We start from the raw sequence: 25,281 nt of genomic DNA on the forward strand, positions 1-25,281 counted from the left end.
AGGAAAGGCTGATATCAATGAATTTGCAACTAACCTGAAAGTGGCTGATGATTTTGTTAATGCATGACTGGTTTGGGGCTGGGGTGCGGAGCTCCACAATGACAGTCCAGGCAGGACTCAGTGCTGCACGCAGACTGGCATCACAAACCGCCTGCATCATGCACCTCTGACAGACTTTAGCCATTCAGCGGATGACACACTATGATTATGCTGCTCAAAACGAGTTGAGCCGGAATGTGTTTGTACAGGTCTGATGTTATTTGTGGAATGAACTTGGCAATCATGCTGGGAGGCAAAAATGCTGGAGAAACTCAGCAGGTGAGGCAGCATCTATGGAGCAAAGGAAATAGCTGATGTTTCGGGTCGAGACCCTTCTTCAGACCCGAAACGTCACCTATACCTTCGCTCCTTAGATGCTGCCTCGCCCGCTGAGTTTCTCCAGCATTTTTGTCCAGCTTCGATTTTTACAGCATCTGCAGTTCTTTTCTTAAACAAATCTTTAGCAATCATACTGCTCAGAAAACATGGTTTGGTGCCAGATCCTTTGGCGCTAGTGATCGTAAAAAAAAATGTCCATGCATAGTACTAATCACTTGGGACTTGAATAGCTGAGACTCCCGAGGTTCACTGGAATATTGCTCAGTATAAAGTTGTGTGTGACTAAAAGAGCAATAAATACATGGTATAACAACTTAAGGTTAGTGTCGGAAGGAACTGCAGATGCTAATTTCCACTGAAGATAGACACAAAATGCTGGAGTAACTCAGCGGGACAGGCAATATCTCTGGAGAGAAAGAATGGCTGACATTTCGGATCGAGACCCTGCTTCTCAACCCAAAACATCACACATTCCTTCTCTCCAGAGATGTCCCGCTGAGTTACTCTGGCTTTTTGTGTCTATCTTCGGTTTAAACCAGCATCTGCAGTTCCTTCCTACACAATGATTATGAAGAGATTGCTCCAGGAATAGTTTATTTGGATTTATACAGATGTCTAGCATGTTAAACAACCATAATTCCATGTCTACAGAAGTCTAAACAAATGTTAGAATAACTCCATGGGTTAAATTAGTGCTGATCTTGCAGATCTGCACTTTAGTGCTTGTCAATGATCGAGGTGGGATCCCCGTCACAGAAATTGTCCTTTCTACTTAAGATACCATTCTGTAGCTTAATTATGCCTTCACACTGCAAATACTGAGGACAGACAATATCTGTCATTCGAAGATTTGCAAAGTACTTGGGGTTCAAACATCACAAGGTAGCAGCTGACTGGCCTCGACAGTAATTGTTATTTGATGTAGCATAAATGAGAATGAATCTCTAAAATACATTTGACTAACATACACTTCAAAGACTTACCCGTTGTAGTTTACTAAGAGCATAAGAGAGCTCACACCACACCACAACTCATTTTTTGTCAGGATGTTCAGAGGACAAGAGTTACCCTTGAGAATGAATCTGAAAAAAATTAAATTAGTCTGACTATTTATTAATGTCCAGTTTACATTGCTAGAGGATTAAAAACAAATGGAGATATACCAGGGTTAAAATCTTACATTAAAATTACAACTTCTGTGAGTGAGAAGTTGAAATCAGTAGTGCCATTACTTGAGCAATGCTGGTGCCTCTTGGAGATCACAATGGCATTGTATGCAAGTGCATTGATCGATAAGGGCAGCTACATGTTATCCAGCAAGGAAACAAGCCCTTCAGGTCAACAGCCATGCCAACCAATCTCTATCTGAGCCTGTCCCATTTGCCTGGGTTTGGCCCATATCCCTTTAAACCTTTTCTTCCTTGTACCCATCTAAATGTCTTTCAAAAGCTGTAATCATATCCACTTCAGAAGCTTGTGTAAGAAAGAACTGCAGATGCTGGTTTAAATCGAAGGTAGACACAAAATGCTTGAGTAACTCAGTGTGTGAGGCAGCATCTCTGAAGAGAAGGAAGGGGCGACGTTTCGGGTTGAGACCCTCCTTCAGACTTCAGAATTTTCCTCTGGCAGCTTGTTCCACATCCCCACCAACCCCTGCATGAAAAACATGCTTCTGTATCCCTTTAAATCTTTCCTCTGTTGCATAAACATCTATGCCCTCTAATTTTAGACTTCACTACCCTGAGAAAAAGACTGGCCATCCATCTAATTAATGGTCCATGCCACTTTTATATACCTCTTTAAGATCACCCCACACTTTGGGATAGGGTCCCAGCCTCTCGAGTTTCTTGTTACTCAATATTCCCTCCCAATCTCAGTAACATTATCATGAATCTTTTCTGCACCTTTTCCAGCTGAATGACATCCATCCTATAGCTGGGCAACAGTGTGTGGTCTCCATGTGTGGTCTCACCAACAACTTGTGCAGTCGTAACATGATGTCCTAACTCCTGTGGTAGACACAAAATGCTGGAGTAACTCAGCGGGACTGGCAGCATCTCTGGAGAGAAGGAATGGGTGATGTTTCAGGTCGAGACCCCTCTTCAGATTGTACTTTAGTTGAGTATAGGAGCAAAGAGGTCATTCTGCAGATGTACAGGGCCCTAGTGAGACCACACCTGGAGTATTGTGTGCAGTTTTGATCTCCAAATTTGAGGAAGGGCATTCTTGCTATTGAGGGAGTGCAGCGTAGGTTCACAAAATTTATTCCCGGGATGGCGGGACTGTCATACGCTGAGTGAATGGAGCGACTGGGTTTGTATACTCTGGAATTTAGGATGAGAGGGTATCTTATTGAAACATATAAGATTATTAAGGGTTTGGACACGCTAGAGGCAGTAAACATGCTCCTGATGTTGGGGGAGTCCAGAACCAGGGGCCAGATTTTAAGAATAAGGGGTAAGCCATTTAGAATGGAGATGAGGAAACACTTTTTCACACAGAGAGTGGTGAGTCTGTGGAATTTCTGCCTCAGGGCGGTGGAGGCCGGTTCTCTGGATACTTTCAAGAGAGAGCTAGATAGGGCTCTTAAAGATAGCAGAGTCAGGGGATATGGGGAGAAGGCAGGAACGGGTGCTGATTGTGGATGATACTGATTGGGGATGGCGGTGCTGGCTCAAAGGGCCGAATGGCTTACTCCTGCACCTATTGTCTACTCAATACCCTAAACGATGAAGGCAAGCACGCCAAATACCTTCTTCTCCACCTTGTCCACTTGCGTCACCACTGTCGGAATTATAAAGCTGTGCCCTAGTTCTCTCTCTCTACATCACCCACCAGGGCCATGTCATTTACTGTGCCTGCCTGCCTTGGTTTAATGTACCAAAATGTAACTTCTCCCACTTGACCGAGTTAAATTCCATCCAAATTAATCTAATTAATTAGTCTAATAATCAAACTGGTCTAAAGTTAATGGCACAGTTGGCAAATAGGGGATTTAATCTTGTATTCAATATTTTCATTTTGTCATGGGCTATAATGATTCCATTGCTATAAATCAACACCACAAGTTCACGTTATAGGAGCAGTATTAGGCCATTCGGCCCATCGAGTCTTCTCCACCATTCAATCATGGCTGATCTCTGCCTCCTAATCCCATTTTCCTGCCCTCACCATAACCTTTGACACCCGTTCTAATCAAGAATCTATCCATCTCTGCCTTAAAAATATCCACTAACTCGACCTCCACAGACCTCTGTGGCAATGAGTTCCACAGATTCACTACCCTCTGACTAAAGAAGTTCCTCCTCTCCTCCTTTCTAAAAGAGCGCCCTTTAATTCTGAGGCTGTGACCTCTGGTCCTGGACTCTCCCACCGATGGAAACATCCTCTCCACTTCCACTCTATCTATGCCGATCGTTATCCTTTATTTCATTATAACACCACACGCAGTGTGTAGCAGCTCCACCATTGTGCATGGTTCAGCATACTGAGACCATACAGTCATCTCTCTCTCTCTCTCTCAGGTCAGTCTCATTGCCTGCACTCGCTCCAGCCACAAAGTACACCACACGTTTGTCATTATAAACGTTGGCAAGTGTACACACTGGTACTTGCAGGTTTCTCCTCTGGCCCCCTGCTGATTCATGTACCTAATTTACACCAAGCCACTCAGTCATATCACTACTCCCACTCACATTTACAAAGTGATGTACACTTTATTTTACAGTAAACCTTCACATTTAAACTGCAATTTCAAACAGATGACGCCAATTTACTGCGCATAGAGTTTCTGACAAACAGAACAATAAACTAAACTGAATTAAATTAGTTTCTGCTCCTCCAGTTTGATGATATAAAGGACAAATATAACAGAAAAATCCACATTGTTGCAATTTTTAACCTTTATTATCAAAATAAATGCAATGCATCATAAAATATACTTCTACAAAATACAGCAACCAGTTTCATGTAAACTCAATCACAATAAATTAAACTTAGCTTGCAAGTTTTGACTTTTTAATCAGCTGTAACTATTAAGCCAAGGATTTTGAGTGGGCGCAGAGAACATTTACTTGATATCTACCAAGGATGAAGAATTATTGCTACATGAAAAGGCTGGAGAATCAAGGATTATTTTCTGTAGAGAAGAGAATGTTGCAGGAAGATCTAATAAAAAGCAATAAACTTAAAACGGATAAATTAAAACACCACAGGCAAAAAGCAGCAAGGCGTGAATAAAGAAAGAAATAGCTCTTTCAAAGTGATGGGAAAGGCACAGTGGATTTAGAGTTAGTTTTAATTTCAGAGATATAGCATGGAAACAGGCCCTTCAGCCGCCTAATATAATCTTTTGTACTTTCAAGGCATAAAGTTCTGCTCCATATTATTTTAATGAGGTATTGACGTATTCACTGTTAAATCCAAACCAAACACATTAAGTGATTGTACGCCATATCATTTCCACGCTGCAATTAAAGATAAAATATTGAATAAAGTAGCTTAGTATTTTAAAATAATAACCTCGTTTCTTTCTTTGGCTAAAGCTTTAAATGAACTACAGCAATAAACCGTCCTGCTTTGCATGTGTTTTCAGTTACAATAGCCTTTTCATTGCTGTGTGCGGCTCAACAATTATTTTCCACAGTTCCTGTAAGGGAATCCACAAAAAAAAAGTCAATTCTCTATGGCAATGACCAATAAAAACAAAACCTTTACACAAAGGACAAACAAATGGATGTTATTAATAGGATTCAAGTCGAGTGACATTTCCTTTTTTTAAATCAAAACTATTTGTTCAAATATTAAAATAATATATACAATAGCAAAAAAAACACAGAACCTACCACCATAATACACGACAAATGATAAACTATTATACAATGTTTAAGGAAGAACTGCAGATGCTGGAAAAATAGAAGGTAGACAAAAATGCTGGAGAAACTCAGCGGGTGAGGCAGCATCTATGGAGCAAAGGGATAGGTGACGTTTCGGGTCGAGACCCTTCTTCAGACTGATGTATACTAACTATTATACAACTATCTTACATTCCTTGTCAAGGATGTATTCAACCCCCAGCGGTGCCCAGTGGTCCCGGAAATCCCCCAGGGCGCCCATGGACAGCATGTAGTTCTTTTCTAACACCACCCGGGCACGGACGTAACCCCTGAAAAGGGGCAGGCAGCCGGCTGGCTTGGTGTGACATTTCCTTGGCAGCAAATTCCTTGGCACCAATACTTAACCTTTGTTCTACATATATCTGGAAGCACTGGCAACACACTACCACTAGGTGGCAATCATTATTCAACAAGCAGCCACAGTTTAGCTTGCCTCTTCTGCCATAATGTCTAATGTCAAACATGGCCCTTCCACATCACACACACACGCATATGTAGTACACCAGTAAATGAGTCGTTATCGTTGTTATCCAGGCAACAAAGCCACACCGTTTGGGATAGTTATGAAAGAAGGGCGTCGGCAGGAACTCCGGATGCTGGTTTGGTTCTCTCCAGAGATGCTGCCTCTCCTGCTGAATTACTCCAGCATTTATTTATTTATTTATTAAAAAATATATATATATTAGAAGCATGTACATATCATAATAAAAACACATCTTGTATATCAATCACACATTGCTAATAGATGGGAATCCAACTATCAAAATAATAGTGGTTCTCATTTATCAATTGTATATTAACTCTGCTTCTATTTGGGGGTTTTTTTATAGATAGAAAGTAGGAAGAAAAAAAAAAGACACGATAAAAAACAATGGAGTGATTTACCAATAATACAACTTTAGAGATAGGTCCGTAGATTATAAAACATAACTGTTCATCTAATCCTGAGTTCGAGCTTCAGTCAGATTCCCGTGCCGGACCAATTTACCCTTTCAAAAAGTCAATAAATGGAGACCATATTCTAACAAATAATTCTTGTTTGTCAATTAAGACAAGTCTAGTTCTTTCCAAATGTAAGGTCTCCGAAATTACCATAATCCACATTTTAATTGTGGGGGTTGTAGGACTTTTCCAAAATTTTAATATTAATTTTTTCCCAGTTATTTTACTGTAATCAAGGCAGTTTCTTTGGCTCGTTGTAAGTTTTAGGCTTTGTTCTGATACTCCTAATATTATTAGTTTCAACTTCAGAAATTATTCTGAAAATATCCGTCCAGCATTTTGTGTCTATCTTAGAAAAGGAGGAAATGGTTTTAGATCATTCCTAGCTTTAGCTGCAGCATCTACAGAAAATAAAAATCCCTCCCTGTGAAGCTTATCTCCATTCCCACTGAAACTAACTAACTAGGGATCGATCAGTTGTATTGGACATGGTGGACATCTCACACTGTCACTGGGTTCACAACTGGACACATCTGGAGTGCTGGAGTAATTCAGCGGGTCAGGCCACATCTGTGGACAACATGGAGAGGAGGGAGATTCTGCCATCACAGGAAAACGGACTCAGCAATTCAGGGCAGCAATTTTGAAAACAGAACTACATTGTGGAGATAAAAAATCAAAAAACGTAAGAATTTTGCTAATACTTAAAATTGTTTCCATTGGACATGAGGAAAATGAAGAAAAGTTTAGTTTATTATAGTTTAGAGATACAGCGCGGAAACAGGCCCTTCGGGGTGTGGGGGGGGGGGGGGGGGGGGGGGGTGGTGGGGGAGGGGTGTGGGGGGGGGGGGGGTGTGTGAGGGTGTGGGGGAGGGGGAACCTTCAAAGCCTTCATAACTTTTGTACTATTTCACCGATCGAAACAAAACCTATTCGACTTGCAGCAGAGGAGAATGGTGAGTAAGGTAGCAAAAAAGCGTAGCGCTATGGGGGTCGTTTTTGTGCAAATTTAATTACAACGCAGACAGGAAGTGGTCAAGATTAGAGTTTTAATAATAGTATAGATTGTCACCTGCACTGAAAAACAGTGAAAAACTTTGTTTGCCTGTTATCCAGTCTAATCATACCATTTGTGTAAGAAGGAACTGCAGATGCTGGCTTAAACCAAAGAGACACAAAATGCTGGAGTAACTCAACGGGACAGGCAGCATCTCTTGAGAGAAGGAATGGGTGACGTTTCGGGTTGAGACCCTTCTTCAGACTGGTCTGAAGAGTCTGAAGAAGGGACTCGACCTGAAACGTCACACATTCCTTCTCTCAAGAGACGCTGCCTGTCCCACTGAGTTACTCCAGCATTTTGTGTCTATCTTCAAATCATACTATACACAAGTACAGTCACACCGTACACATAGAGATAATGCAAAAATAGTACAGAGTATAGTGTTACAGGTGGAACAGAGATGGAAGTGCTCAACAAGTTAGGTAGCAACTGTGGAGAGGTAAAGAGAAAATATTTCTTATGAATTGTTTCTTCCAAGTTGTCAAAAATTTAAATTTTTATTTTCGCCTCTGCAGATAATGCTTGAAATGTTAATCTGATTATTTTCTGTTATTATTTCAGATTTCCAACATCCATTGTATTTTGCTTTTGGCTTGTTTTTGTTTAAATACTTTCTGGAATATGTTTGATCTGTCCTTTATCAATATCCACAGCTGTGTTAAAACATTACTTGTCATTTCTTCTTTCCTCTTTATTCTTTATCTCTGCAAGATTCCTTCATCCCTCACGATAATTTGTTTTAATTTCTCTTCACGGATCATTCTGCTCCGAGAGTTCTCCAATTAGATTTGACAGTCTGAGAAACAAGTCTATGCAACCGAACTCTTTCACCAACTCTTTAAAAACCCTAACCCCCAAAATCACTTACCAATTGTTCCACTCGCTCATAAACCAGGAACTGTGGAAAAGCAAGTTTGACTGACTCCACAACAAATGAAGTTCTCCCGTCACTCATGTTTGCCAACTCATCCAAACACAGTCGGAAGTGATCATAAGCATCGCATGTAACATCCAGTTTTCGCAACGTAAAGTTCAGTCTGAAAGAAATCACACCTCAGTTTTAACAAATCCTGGTGCTATAAAGCTGCTGCTGTATTTTTGAAGATGCATTATAGTTAAAATAGGTCAGAATGTTGAGAATACAATGAGAATACAATGGGAATGAGAATACAATGGGAATGAGAATACAATGAGAATACAATGGGAATACAATGAGAATATCCAGTTCATTTCACTCTTGAATTACGAGACACACATTTGCCTATACTGTAAGAATATGACCATTTATTTATCTTAACATAATATTATAAACATGACACCTGGTGCCAAATTTAGAAAATATATTTTAATTGTGAAAGGCTTGGATAGAGTGGATGTGGAGAGGATGTTTCCACTTGTGGGAGAGTCTAGAATTAGAGCTGATAGCTCAACACCGACAAGACTGAGGAGTTGGTGGTGGACTTTAGGAGGAGAGGAACACCCCTGTCCCGTCTCCATCAAGGGTGTGGATGTCCAGTTTACCAAGGAGTACAAGTACTCTGGAGTTTGCCTGGACAGTAAACTGGACTGGTCCAGGAACGCTGAGGCACTGCATAAGAAGGGACAGAGCCGTCTATACTTTCTGAGGAGGCTCTGTTCTTTCAACATCTGCACTGTCTATATCTCACGTTTCCCTATCCTCTGACTAGTTTGAAGAAGGGTCTCGACCGGAAACGTCACCCATTCCTTCACTCCAGAGATGCTACCTGTCCCGCTGAGATACTCCAGCATTTTGTTTCTATCTTTGTGTGAAAGTGGGGTTGAGACCAGGGGTTGATCAGCCGTGGCCTTATTGTGTGGCACAGCTGGTGTGAAGAGCTGATTCACTTATTGTTTCTTACGTTGTCCCGTAGGAGTTTTGGAAATAAAGGAACATAAGTGAAAAAAAGACATAGAGAAAAGAGGAAAAGTGATGTCAACTTTTTAAAATGGGAGATAGTTGGGTTTTTGGCAAGGTCATTTATTAGGTCATTTACAAGGCCGATTAATACCAAAGATAGACACAAAGTGCTGAAGTAACTCAGCGGGTCAGGCAGAATCGCTGGAGAAAAAGGGACCCTTCCCAACCCGATTTATTACCTATCTTTAATTTCCACATGAGTGGAGAGATTAGTTGAGTAATATTTTGCAGACGGTTACGAATCAATCACATTGCAGTGGGTCTGGTATCACATCTAAGCCTTAGTGTAAACATAGAAACATAGAAAACAGGTGCAGCAGTATGCCATTCGGCCCTTCGAGCCTGCACCGACATTCAATATGATCATGGCTGATCATCCAACTCAGTATCTTGTATCTGCCTTCTCTATATACCCCCTGATCCCTTTAGCCACAAGGGCCACATCTAACTCCCTCTTAAATATAGCCAATGAACTGGCCTCAACTACCTTCTGTTGGAGTTATAGTATCTAGCTCCGGCTGATGCAGATCAGCGAGTGGCAGCTTTAAAACTGTCCAGTCAGTTAAAGGATGTTAAATGGTCGCCTTGGTTACTGGATACTGTGGTATTCACAAATAAACTACTCTCAGCATCAAACCAGTCTCTACCTTGATGTGGTAACTTTTTATGACCAGCAGCAATAAATAAATAGCATTATATATTGGTTTCTGATGCAATTCCATCGGATGTTGGAGTTCCCTCATCCCAGCGAGAGGGCCTTCGGCAGCGGCGACTGCAGAGGGCTCAAAGGCCCCGACCACGGGTGAACAAAGAGGAAGATGACTGAACTCACAGTGGGTAACGTTGTGTGGGGATGTTTATGTTCAACTCTATCGTGTAGTGTGTGCTTTTTTTTATTCGTATGGCTGTATGGTAACTGAAATCTCACTGTACCGACTGGTGCATGTGACAATAAATGTAACTTGAACTTGGACTTTCTAAAATTTCCTTCCAAGATGTCAAGAGACAAGAGAGTTTTATTGTCATGTGTCCCAGATAGGACAATGAAATTCTTGCTTGCTGCAGCACAACAGAATATGTAAACATAGTAAACGAGAGGTAAACAAGTTCAGTGTGTGTGTGTATATACACATACGCACATACTCAAAAAGCAAACACTTTATCGTGCAATAATAATAATAGTCTGTTGGAGTTCAGAACTTGTTTGTTGCCGTGTTTAATAACCTGATGGCTATTACACACTCCAATCCTAAAAATGTAGGTTTTACAATCCATACCATCACTGGTTGTCCATGTCTTTCCCGTGCTTACCTTTTCTCCACAGAGAGATATACAGTACTTGGATTTCTCAAATGGCTCAAAACTCTGTAGATTGTCTGAAAGAATGCATCTGTCAAGTCATCATCGTAGAATACTGCAAAACAAGGAGTAAACACACACATTTAATCTAATGTACCTGCTCTTTAAAATCCATTGAAAGGGATACTTTATAAACCAACTCTTTACTAACAGTAAAATTAGCATATCCCAAAATGTCTCAACTAACATGTGATAAAGACGACTTGGCATTCTCGAAGGACATTTTAATACAATATAAGTACAACACAACAATAAAGAACAACATGAAATTATTGAAGTAATTCTCTCAGTCTCATCTTTAATTCTGGGACAACACTTGGCCAGGACTATCCGCTGGAGTTATTGTGATTCATGTTCATGTTCTTGCAGCTATAAATCACTTGTGCATCATTTGTGCTATTGCTCAACTTTAAAGGGTAAACTATATAAAATAAGAACATTGCATGGCATAATCCTTGATGCATATTGTTATTAAACACACAGTGTGCAAAGCACAAAACTCAGTCGTCACCAATTTAATCACAAAATGCGTTGCTAACGACAGAGAATTATTGGCTCTTCTAACCAGAATACTTGGATGAACACGACTTGCTGTAAATTATTTTTAAACACTGAAAGGGTGGAAGTTTAGGTACATATAAATGGAAATTGTAGCATACAAGACCATCATCGTCAAGTCTTACGGTGGCGCAGCAGTAGTTGTTGCCTTACTGCGAATGCAGCACCAGAGATCCGGCTTCAATCCCGACTACGGGTGCTGTCTGTACGGAGTTTGCGCGTTCTCCCCGTGACCTGCGTGCGTTTTCTCCGAGATCTTCGGTTTCCTCCCACACTCCAAAGACATGCAAGTTTGTAGGTTAATTGGCTTAGTAAATGTAAACATTGCCCCTAGTCTGTGTTGGATAGTGTTAAAGTGCAGGGATCGCTGGTCGGCGCGGTCCCAGTGGGCCAAAGGGCTTGTTTCCGCGCTGTATCTCTAAACTAAATTAAACATCAGAAAAATATATAAGTTGTATGAGATGTTGGTGAGATTACATTTGGAATATTGTGTTCAGTTCTGGGCACCATGTTATAGAAAATATATTGTCAAGCTTAATTTATGAGGTTGTTGCCAGGACTAGAGGGAGCTATAGGGAGAGATTGAGTAGGCTGGGTCTCTATTCCTTGGAGCGCAGGAGGATGAGGGATGATCTGATAGAGGTGTATAAAATCATGAGAGGAATAGATCAGGTAGATGCACAGTGCCTCTTGCCGAGAATAGCGGAATCGAGGACCAGAGGACACAGGTTCAATGTGAAAGGGAAAAGATTTAATAGAAATCTGAGGGGTAACTTTTTCACACAAAATGTGATGGGTTTATGGAACAAGCTGCCAGAGGAGGCAGTTGAGGCTGGGACTATCCCAACATTTAAGAAACAGTTAGACAGGTACATGGATAGGACAGGTTTGGAGGGATATGGACCAAGCACAGGCAGGTGAGACTAGTGTAGCTGGGGCATGTTGGGCCACAGGGCCTGTTTCCACACTGTATCACTCTACGACTCTATGACCGGGCTGGGAGATTGCAACCTACACGTGGTCCACCCTGTTTCAACGAATGCAATCAACCTGGCGAGCGCAATCAAATAAGATCAAATAGGCCAAGTTGTCTTACAACTTTAGGCTGTGCACGCCATATGCAAGAAGAAGATGACTCTATGACTCTATCAAAATACTTAAAAGTAGTTGATCAGTGATGATACTTCGATGTGATGTACTTTACACATGGTAGCCCGTACCATCAGCAGCAAACAGCACATCCGTCTGGTCATGCAACTGGGCAGTTTCTTCTTCCGACCAACAGTATGGGTTTTTAGTGTCTGTAGTAAAAAAGTAATTTAAAACATCACAAAATCTTACGTGGATGTAATTGCATCTCCTACTTTTAAAAATGATTATTTAGAATTTTTTATCTAATTTTGCTTTGGAGAAAATGAAAGGGAAAATCACACAGGAATCTAGCAATCAGACAATGTTCGTGTACTAATATTTCCAGGATACATTTTAACTTAAATAATGCTATTCATTTAGTGAACCTTTTGGCCAAAAACACATACCAGTGTGTTATGGAGTGGGAGAGCTGTAATGTCCAACAACAACTTGGATTTAACAAATTAAACCACGGAAAAATATCTCAGGACACCAGGGAAAATTGAACAAAAAAAACGAGGAAGAATGATTAGAACTTTGGTCCATGAGATGGATTTTATGGTACGAAGAAATATGTAGGGGAGGGCAAGAGGTTTAGGGAAAAGACTCAGGGAATGCTAGACATAATGTGCAGGAAGGAACTGCAGATGCTGGTTTAAACTGAAGATAGACACAAAATGCTGGAGTAACTCAGTGGGACGGGCAGCATCTCTGGAGACAAGGAATGGGTGACGTTTCAGATCGAGACCCTTCTTCACACTCAGATGGGTCTCGACCCGAAACGTCACCCACTCCTTCTCTCCAGAGATGCTGCCTGTCCCACTGAGTTACTTCCAGCTTTTTGTGTCCATGCTAGACATAATGATTGAATGATTGCAGAATTCAGACAAAGAAAGAGTTGGAATCAGAACAAACATTTACTGTATACCATGTAGATAAAGAGAAGAAGCAAGGCCATGAAGCTATTTAAATGTGGGGATTTTAAATTGAAGGCATTGATTAAGATTCAAGATATATTAACCACATCTGCAGTTCCTTGTGCCTAGATTAACTAAGACATCGGCCGTTTGACCGGAACAGGTGAAGGATAAATTGGGTAAAGCTGAGGTTAGGAATAGTTGAGATGCTTGGAGAAAAGTGGATGGAAATAATGTTGATTGGGGATGACACGGTATTTAAGATTTCAGAAATAGATGAGCTGAATTAACAAAGGTAGACTGAAATGCTGGAGTAACTCAGCGGGTGAGGCAGCATCTATGGAACGAAGGAATAGGTGACGCTTCGGGTCGAGACCCTTCTTCAGACTGGAGTCAGTTATGTTATAAAAACTTTATGGTATGTTATATGAAGAATGGGATCTGTATGAACTAAAAGAACACTTAAAAGCAAGGATACTATTGAGGTATAGAGCCAAAGGTGACTAGACAGGGAGGGAAGCAAGATGAGGCTGTGAACTCAATGAACACTGGGGAGTGACCTGGTTTGAAGGGAAAAGCTTAGGGTGTCTATCTTTGATTCATGAACAAAGTATAATGATACAAAACTATATTTAAATTGACTTCTTACCTGTGCAAAATTCATCTTTTAGCCAGTCCAGGTCTCTTACTTTTATTTCACTTCCTGGTATATTATGTAAAACACAAAATATTTCGATTAGGAAAAATAAGATCAATGTACATAGTGTGCAGTAATAGTCCTATGCAATAATAGTGTGCCTATATGCGATTATTGTAAAATTATACATTTTGTAAATATTTCCAAAAGTTCATCATACATTTTTTTTGATAAAAGTATTAAAAGACGTACATATTTAGGATTAAACTCTAGATTTGTTGGAACTATAAATATAGTTATGTGACACTGGTGGTAGCTGAAGTTCATATGCTGACTCTATGAACAAGCTTAAGAGCCTGTCCCACTAGGCGACTACGGCAATTCACCGAAGTCAGCACCGGCGACAACCTACAACACCCTGGCGACAACCTACAACAGCACCTACGTCAGGAGAAGACAAGCTACGACAAGCCCACGGTCGCCGACAGTCGCCAAAAAGTTTTGAACATTTCAAAATCCAGCAGCGACCAAAAAAATGCTACAACTCTTTGTGCAACTCACGACCATACAGGCGACACCCCGGGAACCATGTGGTGACAGCCTAGTCGCCGGCAGTCGCCTAAAAAATAGCCTAAGTGAGACAGGCCCTTAAATTAGATATTGGTATATTTTTGACACATGTACTGAAATACAGAGAAAAGGCTTGTTTGCATGCTATCCGATTAAATCAGATCATACTGTATATGAGTACAATCAGTGTAAAGGGGAAAATACCAGGGAGCAGAATATAGTGTTAGAGAAAAAGTACAATGACGGCAGAGAAATACGTTATAAGATCAGGTTTACACCCTAGGTTATGAAAGGACCGTTCAGTATTCTGCTCACAACAGGGAAGAAGCTGTCCCTGGGCCTGGTTAAGCTTCCCGAGTCAAGTTTTTGTACCTTCTACTTAAACATAAACTATTTAGTGTGGGAAGGAACTGCAGATGCCGAAGATAGGCGCAAAATGCTGGAGTAACTCAGTGGGACAGGCAGCGTCTCCGGAGAGAAGGAATGGGTGACGTTTCAGGTCAAGACCCTTCTTCAGACTGAACTATTTAGCAGCTTACTGCTTGAAAAGAAAAGAAACCGAGCAGAAACTTATAAAAGATTTGACTATATTTATTTTACCTGTCGTTCCATAAATATGTTTGTTTGCGATTACATTTCGTTGACACATATTCAGTAAATCTTCACCAACATCTGAAAATAAAAATATATAGGTTGAAGTCTATAGATGATATATACAGTATACATCTTTAAATGATAATTATCTAATGGGAAACGTACAATTTAAATGCTAGATTGTTGAGCAAGGAACAAAGTGCTGGATCAGTCTGAAGATTGGTCTTGACCTGAAACGCCAACTGTCCATTCCCTCTGCACACGCTGCTTGACCCACTGAGTTCCTCCACCACTGATTTTCATCCATCTTTGTTATAACTTCTAGCTAAGTATTCATTCGTTCGTTCGCTCGTGTGTCAGACGATTTCGCTCGCTGTTGCCTTCCGTTGTTGTCTAACATGTTGACAGAATTGTCGCCCGACGTGTCAGAATGCATCTTGTCGTCGCTTCCAGGAATGGCCACGAGGAAGCTTCTGTCATGGTCCCCGCTAAGTACTGCTTTTGTTTGGATGAATCTTTTCCTTTGGTCTCTTTAATACATCTTTCTTGAAATACCCTTCATCTTCTTGTTAGATATGTACCATTATCTGTGCTGCAGCCACTTTAATCTAACATTACATAATGAAGAGGGTAGTCTGATGAAAATGTGACTTGTGGGCCTTACATGACTCTCAGGCAGCAAGTGCAATGATTGCAGTGCTGGAGATTGATTCTCAAGGTCAGGAATGGTACCTCAAAGGACGACAATTTATGGGACCAAAAGTTGCTTCTATTCATGTGGATGAAAGCCGTGCTGCTTTGTTCTCTGTCAGATTCAGTTCTTATCATCATTAGGACCAAAATAGAAGAGGTACAAAACAGCATGGTGATTGAGCTAAACTCACCACTAACTACACTCCTCCACACAGAGAATCTTTCAAAGCATCACAGGTTACGCCAGTGAAGAAGCAATCAGCTCCCAGTTCAAGGTGTTCATCGATGACCCGCAGCTTTGGTCTGCCACCCTCTGAACCGTTGCAGTGGCTATTAGACAATACTAGTCTTCACGTTTGATGCTTCCTTCGGGCAGACACGAGCCACAATCAGCACAGAACCTGTGATGACCTGCATTGGACTGAAGAAGGGTCTCGACCCTTATTCCTTCTCTCCAGAGATGCTGTCTGACCCGTTGAGTTATTCCAGCTTTTTGTGTCTATCTTCGGTTTAAACCAGCATCTGCTGTTCCTTCCTACACAATGCTTAGATTGTCTTCCCTAGTCAGCTGGTTGTACATATTTGTTTCTAATGGCATAGTGTGAATGTTCATGAGACAGCATGTACAATGCTGCACTAAATCGTCAGGAAACAATGTTCTTGCTGTCCCTCTGGTTGTTGATCCACATCAATGGTTCATCACGTACTAATTTGTTGGTTATTTTGACTATTACCTTGTGAAATGTGTGTATGTAAGGCACAGGATTATTTTACAAAAGGCATTTCACAATATTGTACAAAAATCATTGGAATGTTATTAATTGTAAGCCCATTTTATGTCATTTCAAATGCTGCTCATCATTCAGTTTCCAGTAAATCATATTTATCCTAATTCCAACAGCTGTTTATATTGTTTAATACTCCTGTTGATCCCCAACTCCTGATCCATGGCATTGAGAGATCAATGTTCCAGCAAATTGAGGCCTTTAAACGTTAACACCCACTGTTGGTCACATCGGTTCATGGAGTGGTGAATGACAATGTCAATGATGTTTTTATTGACATTGTGCAAATGCTTACACACGTATTTTCTTACACACAACCCAGTAAAGTATGTCCATACGTAAAACATTCCCGCTTGGCACATGAAATAGTCCATGATTGGCCAAGTGTGCATTTGAAGTCTAGCCCCATGCTTAAGGTGCCCGATCCAGGCAGTCCCAGGTTTTTGGTGCCATCGTTTCCAAAGTCGTGTGGGCGACCTGTGTTTCTCTCTTTGCTGTATTTTGAGCACCTCCTCTTATGAGGGCGTGGCCCCAGACCAGGCTCCCTCCTCACTCATCGCCGTCACTGGCTCCATCCGCTCGGTCGGTCGGTCTCTGGTCTTCGGGGGATGAGCAGGGGCCGGCTTGGCAGCCTCCCCTCCTGCAGCCCGTGGTTCGGCAGCTACTCCGAGACATTTGTTTTATTTATGATCATATTGCCATGATCATATTGAATGGCGGTGCAGGCTCGAAGGGCCGAATGGCCTACTCCTGCACCTAATTTCTATGTTTCTATGTTTAACTCAGCAAATTTGCAATTAATTTTAAAAAGACTCCACTTCCTTCATGTAATGCATTTGAATGTTATTGGTCAATCTGCAGTCCCGCTGCTTATGGTGGGGAGTATGTAAGTATGCAATTAGCCTACCACATGCCTTGGCCAATATTAATGGCCACTGCAGCCTAATCTCAGCTGAAAGAGGCTGTGGCTGAGTAAACCGTTCATCATACAGTCCACGTGTGGTTCTTTGCAAGGACAATCACATTAGTACCATTCATCTCTACTTCAATACATTCTGCTTGTTAGCTGTGTTTATTTCAGCCAGCTGCCAGGGTTAACAAAGGCATTACAAACATTGTTTCAGCCCCATTTGGCAGAGAATGCCTGCAGCTCTGGCAGCACCTCCAGGCAAACCGGACAAGTCAGTGAAAAGTTGAAACAAATTCCACAGGGAGTGAGAGAACAAATAATAACCCCCTGGCCCCAAACAACTCTCATACTTGGACATCAATCACACCAACACAAGTTTCCTCAGACTTGGCTGTTTCATTTGCTGCGGAGTTGAGGACAGATCCTATGATGGGTGCATGGTCCTTGATGAAGCAGGTGCGGTGGTTTGGCCCTGAACAATAGCCCGAGGATTCACTGCGTACATCTCTTTATTATTCTCCCAATGAGGATTTATTATTCTTCCCAATGGCAGAGTTCAGTGTCTGGCATTCTCTACACACCACTCAGCTATTCTACTCAGCCTTCCAAATCCTCACAGGGGCCGCTGTTGCTTGCAACAATGCCCAATAAATATTTGACCTGTAACCTCATTAACTACTTCTCATGCAACTCCCTAGTTGTGGAAGCTATGCCATTAATATTTGTTTATCTAAACACAACCATCACAACACAATTAACAATAAATTGTAAAGCAGAACACAGATTGCTTTCACCCCCACGATGCTGAGTGTTTTGAGAACACAGCTATTGACTGTACATTTGCAAAACTTTCATTAGTGGGTGGGTAGTCAATACCAAACGATCAATGTGAATTAATTATCCAAACATGTTTTTGTCTCACCTGTGCAATAAATGGTCTTAGCAACAGTTGCCGTGACAATGCTGGTCATTCCTGTGCCCGCTCCCAACTCCAGAACGGTGTGGTCTCTGAATAGGTGACTATAATTTAAAATGTAGTCAGCAAGGAGAAAAGCACCCCGCCACACCTGCAGATGGGAAGATTACCGTCAAACAGATTTTAAAATATATATTTAATTTCAATTTTGTAAGCAATATATATATATATTTATATATATATAGGATACCTGCTTTCCGACATCCTCCAGCGCAGTACCCATTGTGTGTTCTGTAAAAAGGAAATATATACAACATATTGTATTTTATCAGACGTTTCATGTGCCTTTACAAAAATATGCATCACAACTTCCATTTATACTGAAGAAGGGTCTCGACCCCAAACATCACCCATTCCTTCTCTCCAGAGATGCTGGCTGACCCGCTGAGTTACTCTAGCTGTTGGTGTCTAACTTCCATTCATACAGCTCCTTTACAGCGCTTATCAATCTCAAGTTAACGTGTAGAGATATTAAAATGGGTAACTAAAAATATGGCCAATTTTATGTAGTGCCTTAAAAGAAGGAAAGGGAGGCAGAAAGGTATATGGAGGAAATTTCTGTGAGAACTTTGGCAACTGAAGGCACGGGAGCAAAGAGTAGAATAACTAAACGCAGCGATCACAGCAGTTCACAATTATAGAGAATGGTATCAAAGAGAATTATATCAATGGACGAAAAAAACGTTTAACAAATAAATTATGTGCGTGCAATACAGTCTTGTTTTAACATTCATTAAATAATCAATGCAATTAAATCTGCTAGGTAGATAAGGTGGTCAAAAATACTTTTGGCACATTGGCCTTCATCAGTCAGCGTATTGAGCACAGAAGTTGGAAGGTCATGTTGCAGTTGTATAAGATGCTGGTGAGGCCGCATTTAGAGTATTGTGTTCAGTTCAGGGCACCGTGTTATAGGAAAGGGAACAGAGAAGATTCATGAGGATATTGCCAGCACTAGAGGATCTGAGCAATATGAAGTGGTTAAGCAGGCTGGGACTCTATTCTTTGAAAGCACAGGAGGATGAGGAGTAATCTTTTCGAGGTGTATAAAACCATGAGATTAAAAAATTGGGTAGATGCACATAGTCTCTTGCCCAGAGTTGGGGAATTGAGGACCAGAGGACATTGGTTTAAGATGAAGGGGAAAAGATTGAATAGGAATCTGAGGTGTAACTTTTTCATATCAAGAGTGGTGGGTGTATGGAACAAGCTGCCAGAGGAGGTAGTTGAGGCAGGGACTATCCCAACATTTAAGAAACAGTTAGACAGGTATATGGAGAGGACAGGTTTGGAGGGATATGGACCAAACGTGGGCAGGTGGGACTAGTGTAGCTGGGACATATTGGCTGGTGTGGGCAAGTTGGGCCGAAGGGCCTGTTTCCACGCTGTATCACTCTACGGCTCCACTGGACACTGAAGCATAAATCTGAAGAATGCAGTTTTAAGGAACGACAATGAGGGGCTTTTTTGAATATACAAATAAACATCACAGACAGTAGCCCGGTAACCAATGGGGATTATAACTAGAACGGTGATCACACATGCCTTAGAGTAGACCATTGAAAGCATCCACCAATTAGCCAAGTCAAGACCCATTTTCTACAATTTAACATTGTATTCCAGTCTCAATAAACAGTTGTCAAATTAGGAATGGAAGGTTCCGTCCCACTACTATTAGAGGTTCATACCTGCAACCCTTACAACACGTGGAATTACAAAAAGTGACAGAAATAAGAGGCTTTGACTCGTAGATTCACATGGCTAGCCAAGATAATGTGCCCGGGTCAAGGGATAAATGAACCACAGGAGCAGACGTACAACATGTTAAATGTTAGATTTCTAATGGTTTTCTTGCCTACGTAAGGCTTTCTCTTACTGTGCCACCTCCGCATGCCCAATGGAGAAGGATGTAATTAATCTTACAGGTTTACACTAGTAATTCACAGTATTAAATGGATTTAATTTACAATAGAAAGTGTTGTCAGGAATTGCATTTGTATTCAAGGTTGGTACGGAGATAAATATTTACTTTTGGCCTTGAATTATTAAAAAGGAAACACAATCTGACCCGAATATCAATTCCAAAATGATAACATTATGCATTACGGCTAATCTAAAAGTCATGAATGCTGAAGAGACACAGAAAGCTGGAGTAACTCAACGGGACAGGCAGCGTCTCTGGAGAGAAGGAATGGGTGTCATTTGGGTCGAGACCCTTCTTCAGACCCAGTCATGAATGTTGTTTGGTCCAACACAAGGACAAAAAAAATTGAGAGCAGGGGCGGCATGGTGGCGCAGTGGTAGAGTCTTACAGCGCTTGTTCGATCCCGACTACGGGTGCTGTCTGTACGGAGTTTGTACATTCTCCCCGTGACCGCGTGGGTTTTCTCCGAGATCTTCGGTTTCCTCCCACACTCCAAAGATGTACAGGTTTGTAGGTTAATTATCTCTAAACTAAAACGAAAAACAGGGGTAGCTCATTAGACCCTTGAAAGCTCCTACATCATTCCGGGTGATGGCAGCTGATCTATGCTGGCTTCGACTCATTTTCTGTGCCATTTCTCCATTCCCTCCATATCAAATATTTATCCACCACCACTTTAAATACTTCTGGTGAATGCTGTAAGTTGCATTTTTACAGAATTCCAATGTTTTTACATCTCTCTATCCTATTATATGGTGCTTCATTGTGTAATTTTTGTGGAAGGTGCATAACATTAGGTTACAGTGTGAATTTACCTTTTCTAAAGTAAATACAATTTTAAAACATGAACTAACTGTGATTACATTTACCCTGTCTTTAAAAACAATCTATGTTGCTGGCCATTTATTGTCATTTCAATCAGAATACAGTGATTCACATTACATAATAATAATCATCTGAATCTTGATAATCTGTGACCTTTATTTTATTGTCCCAGAATTGTGGGCAAATAATCTAAATTAAATGTCAGATTATAAAAGCGATTTTGCAACTAAATTTAAATAACACAACCAAAGGGCAAAGAAACCAGGGAATTGTCTTTTCTCCATCAATGATCAAAGTCCAGTTATATAGCATGCTTTCCACAAACATTTAGTAGATGTTTGAAAACTAATTTTGCCGATATTCACAATTATCAACAGGGCCATCAATCTTGATAGGATATAACATGTGTAAAAATCCCAAAACATTCTTATTCCTTTGTGTAATATTCTGATGGCAGGCCAAGTGCCATTTATACTGACGTACCTCCCCCAACATCAGTCTGAAGAAGGGTCTCGATGCGAAACGTCGCCTATTCCTTCTCTCCATAGATGCTGCCTCACCCGTTGAGTTTCTCCAGCATTTTTGTCTACATACCTATTCTGATCTCACTGCAATCTTCCTCCTGCTCCTCGTTGAAAAAATCTTCCCCTTTACTGATTATGGTGGGATATACTTTCTCTCTCCATTCATCGTCTTCATCAGAGTGAAGATTGCCATCAGATCTTCTCGTGACGTCCAGGTCTCCATCAGCATCAAGCAAGGTGTCAGAGCGTGGTTCATCTTTGCCACTCACAGTGGCTCCACCGCCACCAATCTGGTGAATCAAATCATCATCTCTGGTTTCCTCATTGTTCAGATGCTCCACGTCACCCTTGCTGTGGGCAGTACTATTATGTAGTATTTTGAACTTCGACACAAAAACTGCAGAATTTAAAAAAGGAAGTTGGAGTACTTTTAGTAATGTCAATGTAATGCACAACATGTTACCAATTTAAAAGCATTAAAATATAAGTTTGTAATATCAATCATTTTGTAGCTACATAAATATTAATAGATTGCAAATATTATTTAAAATATACATTCTTTCGATTTATACACTGTTCTAACAACGTTGTCAAATGAGATGGTAATAAAACTGAGCATTTATGTCTGTTGAATGGGTCAGGCTGCATCTATCATGGTCACTTCTGACTACGGCTCAGGAGAAACACACACGGATTCCGTCAACGGAAGATAAGACGTAACATAATTCTCACACAGTTGCTTGCACTGTAGCTGCTGGCAGTGTAGTTGCTGTCAGTGTAGTTGCTGGTACTATAGCTGCTGCTGGCACTGACGATGGCTGCCACGGTGTACCTTGTATGTGAATACTTGTATGTGAATACTTGGCCAATAAACTTATTCATTCATTCATTCAATCATTCAGTACCTGGTTGTCCATCTCCATTCAGCCTCACCATCAAGTGGCTACAGTTTGGGGTGTAGATGTGGACATCAGAAAGCACTGTGTCACTGGTGAATGTGATTGAATCCATGCATTCCCCGTGTCTGCAGCAGCATGGCAGGGTGTCACCACACTGGAATACAGAAACATTACCGTAAGCTGGGCGTCACACAAAGAGAAAACTCAATGAAAAGAGAGCCCCAAAACATCCATTCGATTTTCAGTGTTTAATTTTCCCAGAGATTAACGTTGAATTGCATTTCCATTTTAAATCCAATAAGCATTCTAAATAAATTCAGCAAGTTATGCGCACAATTTAATAAAGCTTTGATCCATTCTTAATCACGTGCTCACCAATCAAACTGTTGACTTCATCAGAATAATGATGAAACATTGAAGGTTAATTTATTGGTAAATTAAACAAATGTATTTTGTTTGTCATTTTATTTCCTCCACTTAAATAAAGAAACGTGATCGTACTATTTAAGAAGAGGGAGATCACAGGGAATTATCAACATGTAGTCTACCATTAGTGGGAAAAAATATTACAGTAACAGAGCATCCTGAAGAGAACAGCACGGGTTTACGAAAAGAAACTTAGATTAGATTAAGCAAAACACAAAATGTAGCGGAAATTTAGCAGGATTTTTTCCTGGGATGAGGCATTTTAATTTTGAGAAAAGACCGGAGAGACTAGGTCTCGTTTTCCCTTCAACAGCAACGGTTAAGAAGGGACATGATGAAGTTACATAGAACTATGAGGGATATAGATAGCTGCAGCTGACATTGCCTAGTTGGAGTTAGCAGTGTCAGCTGTGAATTAATCCCTAACATGTGGCTGGTCACATTCACCTACAAGATTCCAGCTCAGGGTTTCATATCCCAAACTCCTGTCCAAAATCTCATCTATTGGGCAAATTCTCCTTTTAGTTTTGTTTAGAGGTACAGCGCGGAAATAGGCCCTATCGCCCCACCGGGTCCGTGCTGACCAGCGATCCCCACATATTAACACTATCCTACACACACTAGGAACATTTACCAAGCCAATTAACCTACACACCTGAAGATCTCGGAGAAAACCCATGCGGTCACGGGGAGAACATCAAACTCCGTACAGACAGTACCCGTCGGGATCAAACCCAGGTCTCCGGCGCTGCAACTCTACCACTGCGCCACCATGCCGCTTGAAAGAGATGAACTGTTCTCTATTCTGTGCAGGTACACAAAAAAGCTGGAGAAACTCAGCGGGTGCAGCAGCATCTATGGAGCGAAGGAAATAGGCAACGTTTTGGGCGGAAACTCTTCTTCAGACTGATCGGGGGTGGCGGGGACAAGAAAGGAAAAAGGAGGAGCCCGAAGGCTGGGGGATTGGAGGAGACAGCAGGGGGACTGAGGAAGGGGGAAAAGAGATAGCAAGGACTAACAAAATTGGGAGAATTCGATGTTCATGCCCCCAGGATGCAGACTCCCCAAGTGGAATATGAGGTGCTTTTCCTCCAATTTCCGGTGCTCCTCGCTGTGGCCATGGAGGAGACCCAGGACAGAGAGGTCGGAGACGGAGTGGGAGGGGGAGTTGAAGTGCTGAGCCACCGGGAGGTCAGCTTGGTTATTGCGGACCGAGCGGAGATGTTCGGCAAAACGATCGCCCAACCTCCGCTTGGTCTCACCGATATAGATCTCTATTCTGTGCAGGCTGTTACATAATCAGTTTCATTCATTTTAAATTTAAATAAATAAAGTATTGCATGCCTTACTTTCCAGCAGCAGGATATGTGTAAACATACAGAATCCTGATCTACGGTTGAGATTTCTCAACATTAACTCATATTTTCTAATTTGTTCGCACGATATGGTAATTCCTGGCATTCACTGGCTAACATTATTTTCCTTTCTAATGAGCAACTTTTACAGCCACTTTTAAGGGCATTGGTTGCTATGAAGTCACGTTACACCAAGCCAGATAAGGATAATAGATTTCCTTTTCTTTTGTGAAACAGATAATTTTACAGCGACAACCCTCAAGTTTAACTGGCACCATTACAGATAGTAGATTTTTGTTGTGATCCTATCAATTAATTTCAACTGTCTAAATTATTCACTTTGGCCACAGGCCCTTGCAAGCCTCGAGTCCAGCACAGGACAGGCATATTGTTCCCCAGCCCAATCTGAATCCCCACATCTCCAGTCTATCCCAATCTGTCTCCCGATTATCTGAATTTTAAGTAACCCTTGCATTCACTCTCTCTCTCTGTTCCTCCCCCACCCTGGTTCTCTTGCTAATTTCACCATTTGTCCTTCGATATCACCTTGTCCCCAGCCAACAATGGACTATTGTGGGCTCCACCTTTCCTGAGTCATCGGTGCAGGCTCTGCTTTGTACCCCACCTTCCCTTACCTCCAGTGTCCACTTCCCTGACTCTCAGTCTGAAGAAGGGTCTCTGCCCGAAATGTCACCTGTTCCTTTTCACTAGTGATGCTGTCTGACCCCCTGAGTTACTCCAGCACTTTGTGTCTATCTTGCTTATTCCCTTTATCCTGTATCTATACACTGTGGATGGATCGATTGTAATCATGTATAGTCTTTCTGCTGACTGGATAACACGCAACAAAAAAGCTTTTCACTGTACCTCAGTACACGTGACTATAAACTAAATTAAACAGCTGTTATCAGGCAACTGAATCATCCTACCACAACTAGAGAGCTACTAACTAGCTGATTTGTGACCCTCGGACTATCTTTAATC

General features: G+C 41.3%; 2 protein-coding genes across 2 annotated transcripts in view; both read right to left on the reverse strand.

The window, feature by feature from the left end:
- abat (4-aminobutyrate aminotransferase) overlaps positions 1–57 on the reverse strand; it is an 82,651-nt gene extending 82,594 nt beyond the window's left edge. Inside the window, exon 1 of the mRNA XM_055650990.1 lies at positions 35–57. The gene's annotated coding sequence lies outside the window, so the exon portion shown is untranslated. The remainder of the gene's footprint in view (positions 1–34) is intronic.
- A 4,214-nt stretch (positions 58–4,271) lies between these two features.
- mettl22 (methyltransferase 22, Kin17 lysine) overlaps positions 4,272–25,281 on the reverse strand; it is a 21,944-nt gene continuing 934 nt past the window's right edge. The window contains exons 2-11 of the mRNA XM_055650991.1: positions 22,523–22,670; positions 21,688–22,014; positions 18,535–18,575; positions 18,291–18,435; positions 14,987–15,058; positions 13,829–13,882; positions 12,352–12,432; positions 10,526–10,628; positions 8,144–8,312; positions 4,272–5,026 (exon numbers count right to left, since the gene is read on the reverse strand). Coding sequence (XP_055506966.1) covers positions 4,973–5,026; positions 8,144–8,312; positions 10,526–10,628; positions 12,352–12,432; positions 13,829–13,882; positions 14,987–15,058; positions 18,291–18,435; positions 18,535–18,575; positions 21,688–22,014; positions 22,523–22,628 — 1,152 coding nt within the window. The 5' untranslated portion in view covers positions 22,629–22,670 and the 3' untranslated portion in view covers positions 4,272–4,972. The remainder of the gene's footprint in view (positions 5,027–8,143; positions 8,313–10,525; positions 10,629–12,351; positions 12,433–13,828; positions 13,883–14,986; positions 15,059–18,290; positions 18,436–18,534; positions 18,576–21,687; positions 22,015–22,522; positions 22,671–25,281) is intronic.

Source organism: Leucoraja erinacea, chromosome 20 (genome assembly GCF_028641065.1).
Source record: "Leucoraja erinacea ecotype New England chromosome 20, Leri_hhj_1, whole genome shotgun sequence".
NCBI classification, from domain to species: Eukaryota; Metazoa; Chordata; class Chondrichthyes; order Rajiformes; family Rajidae; genus Leucoraja; species Leucoraja erinaceus.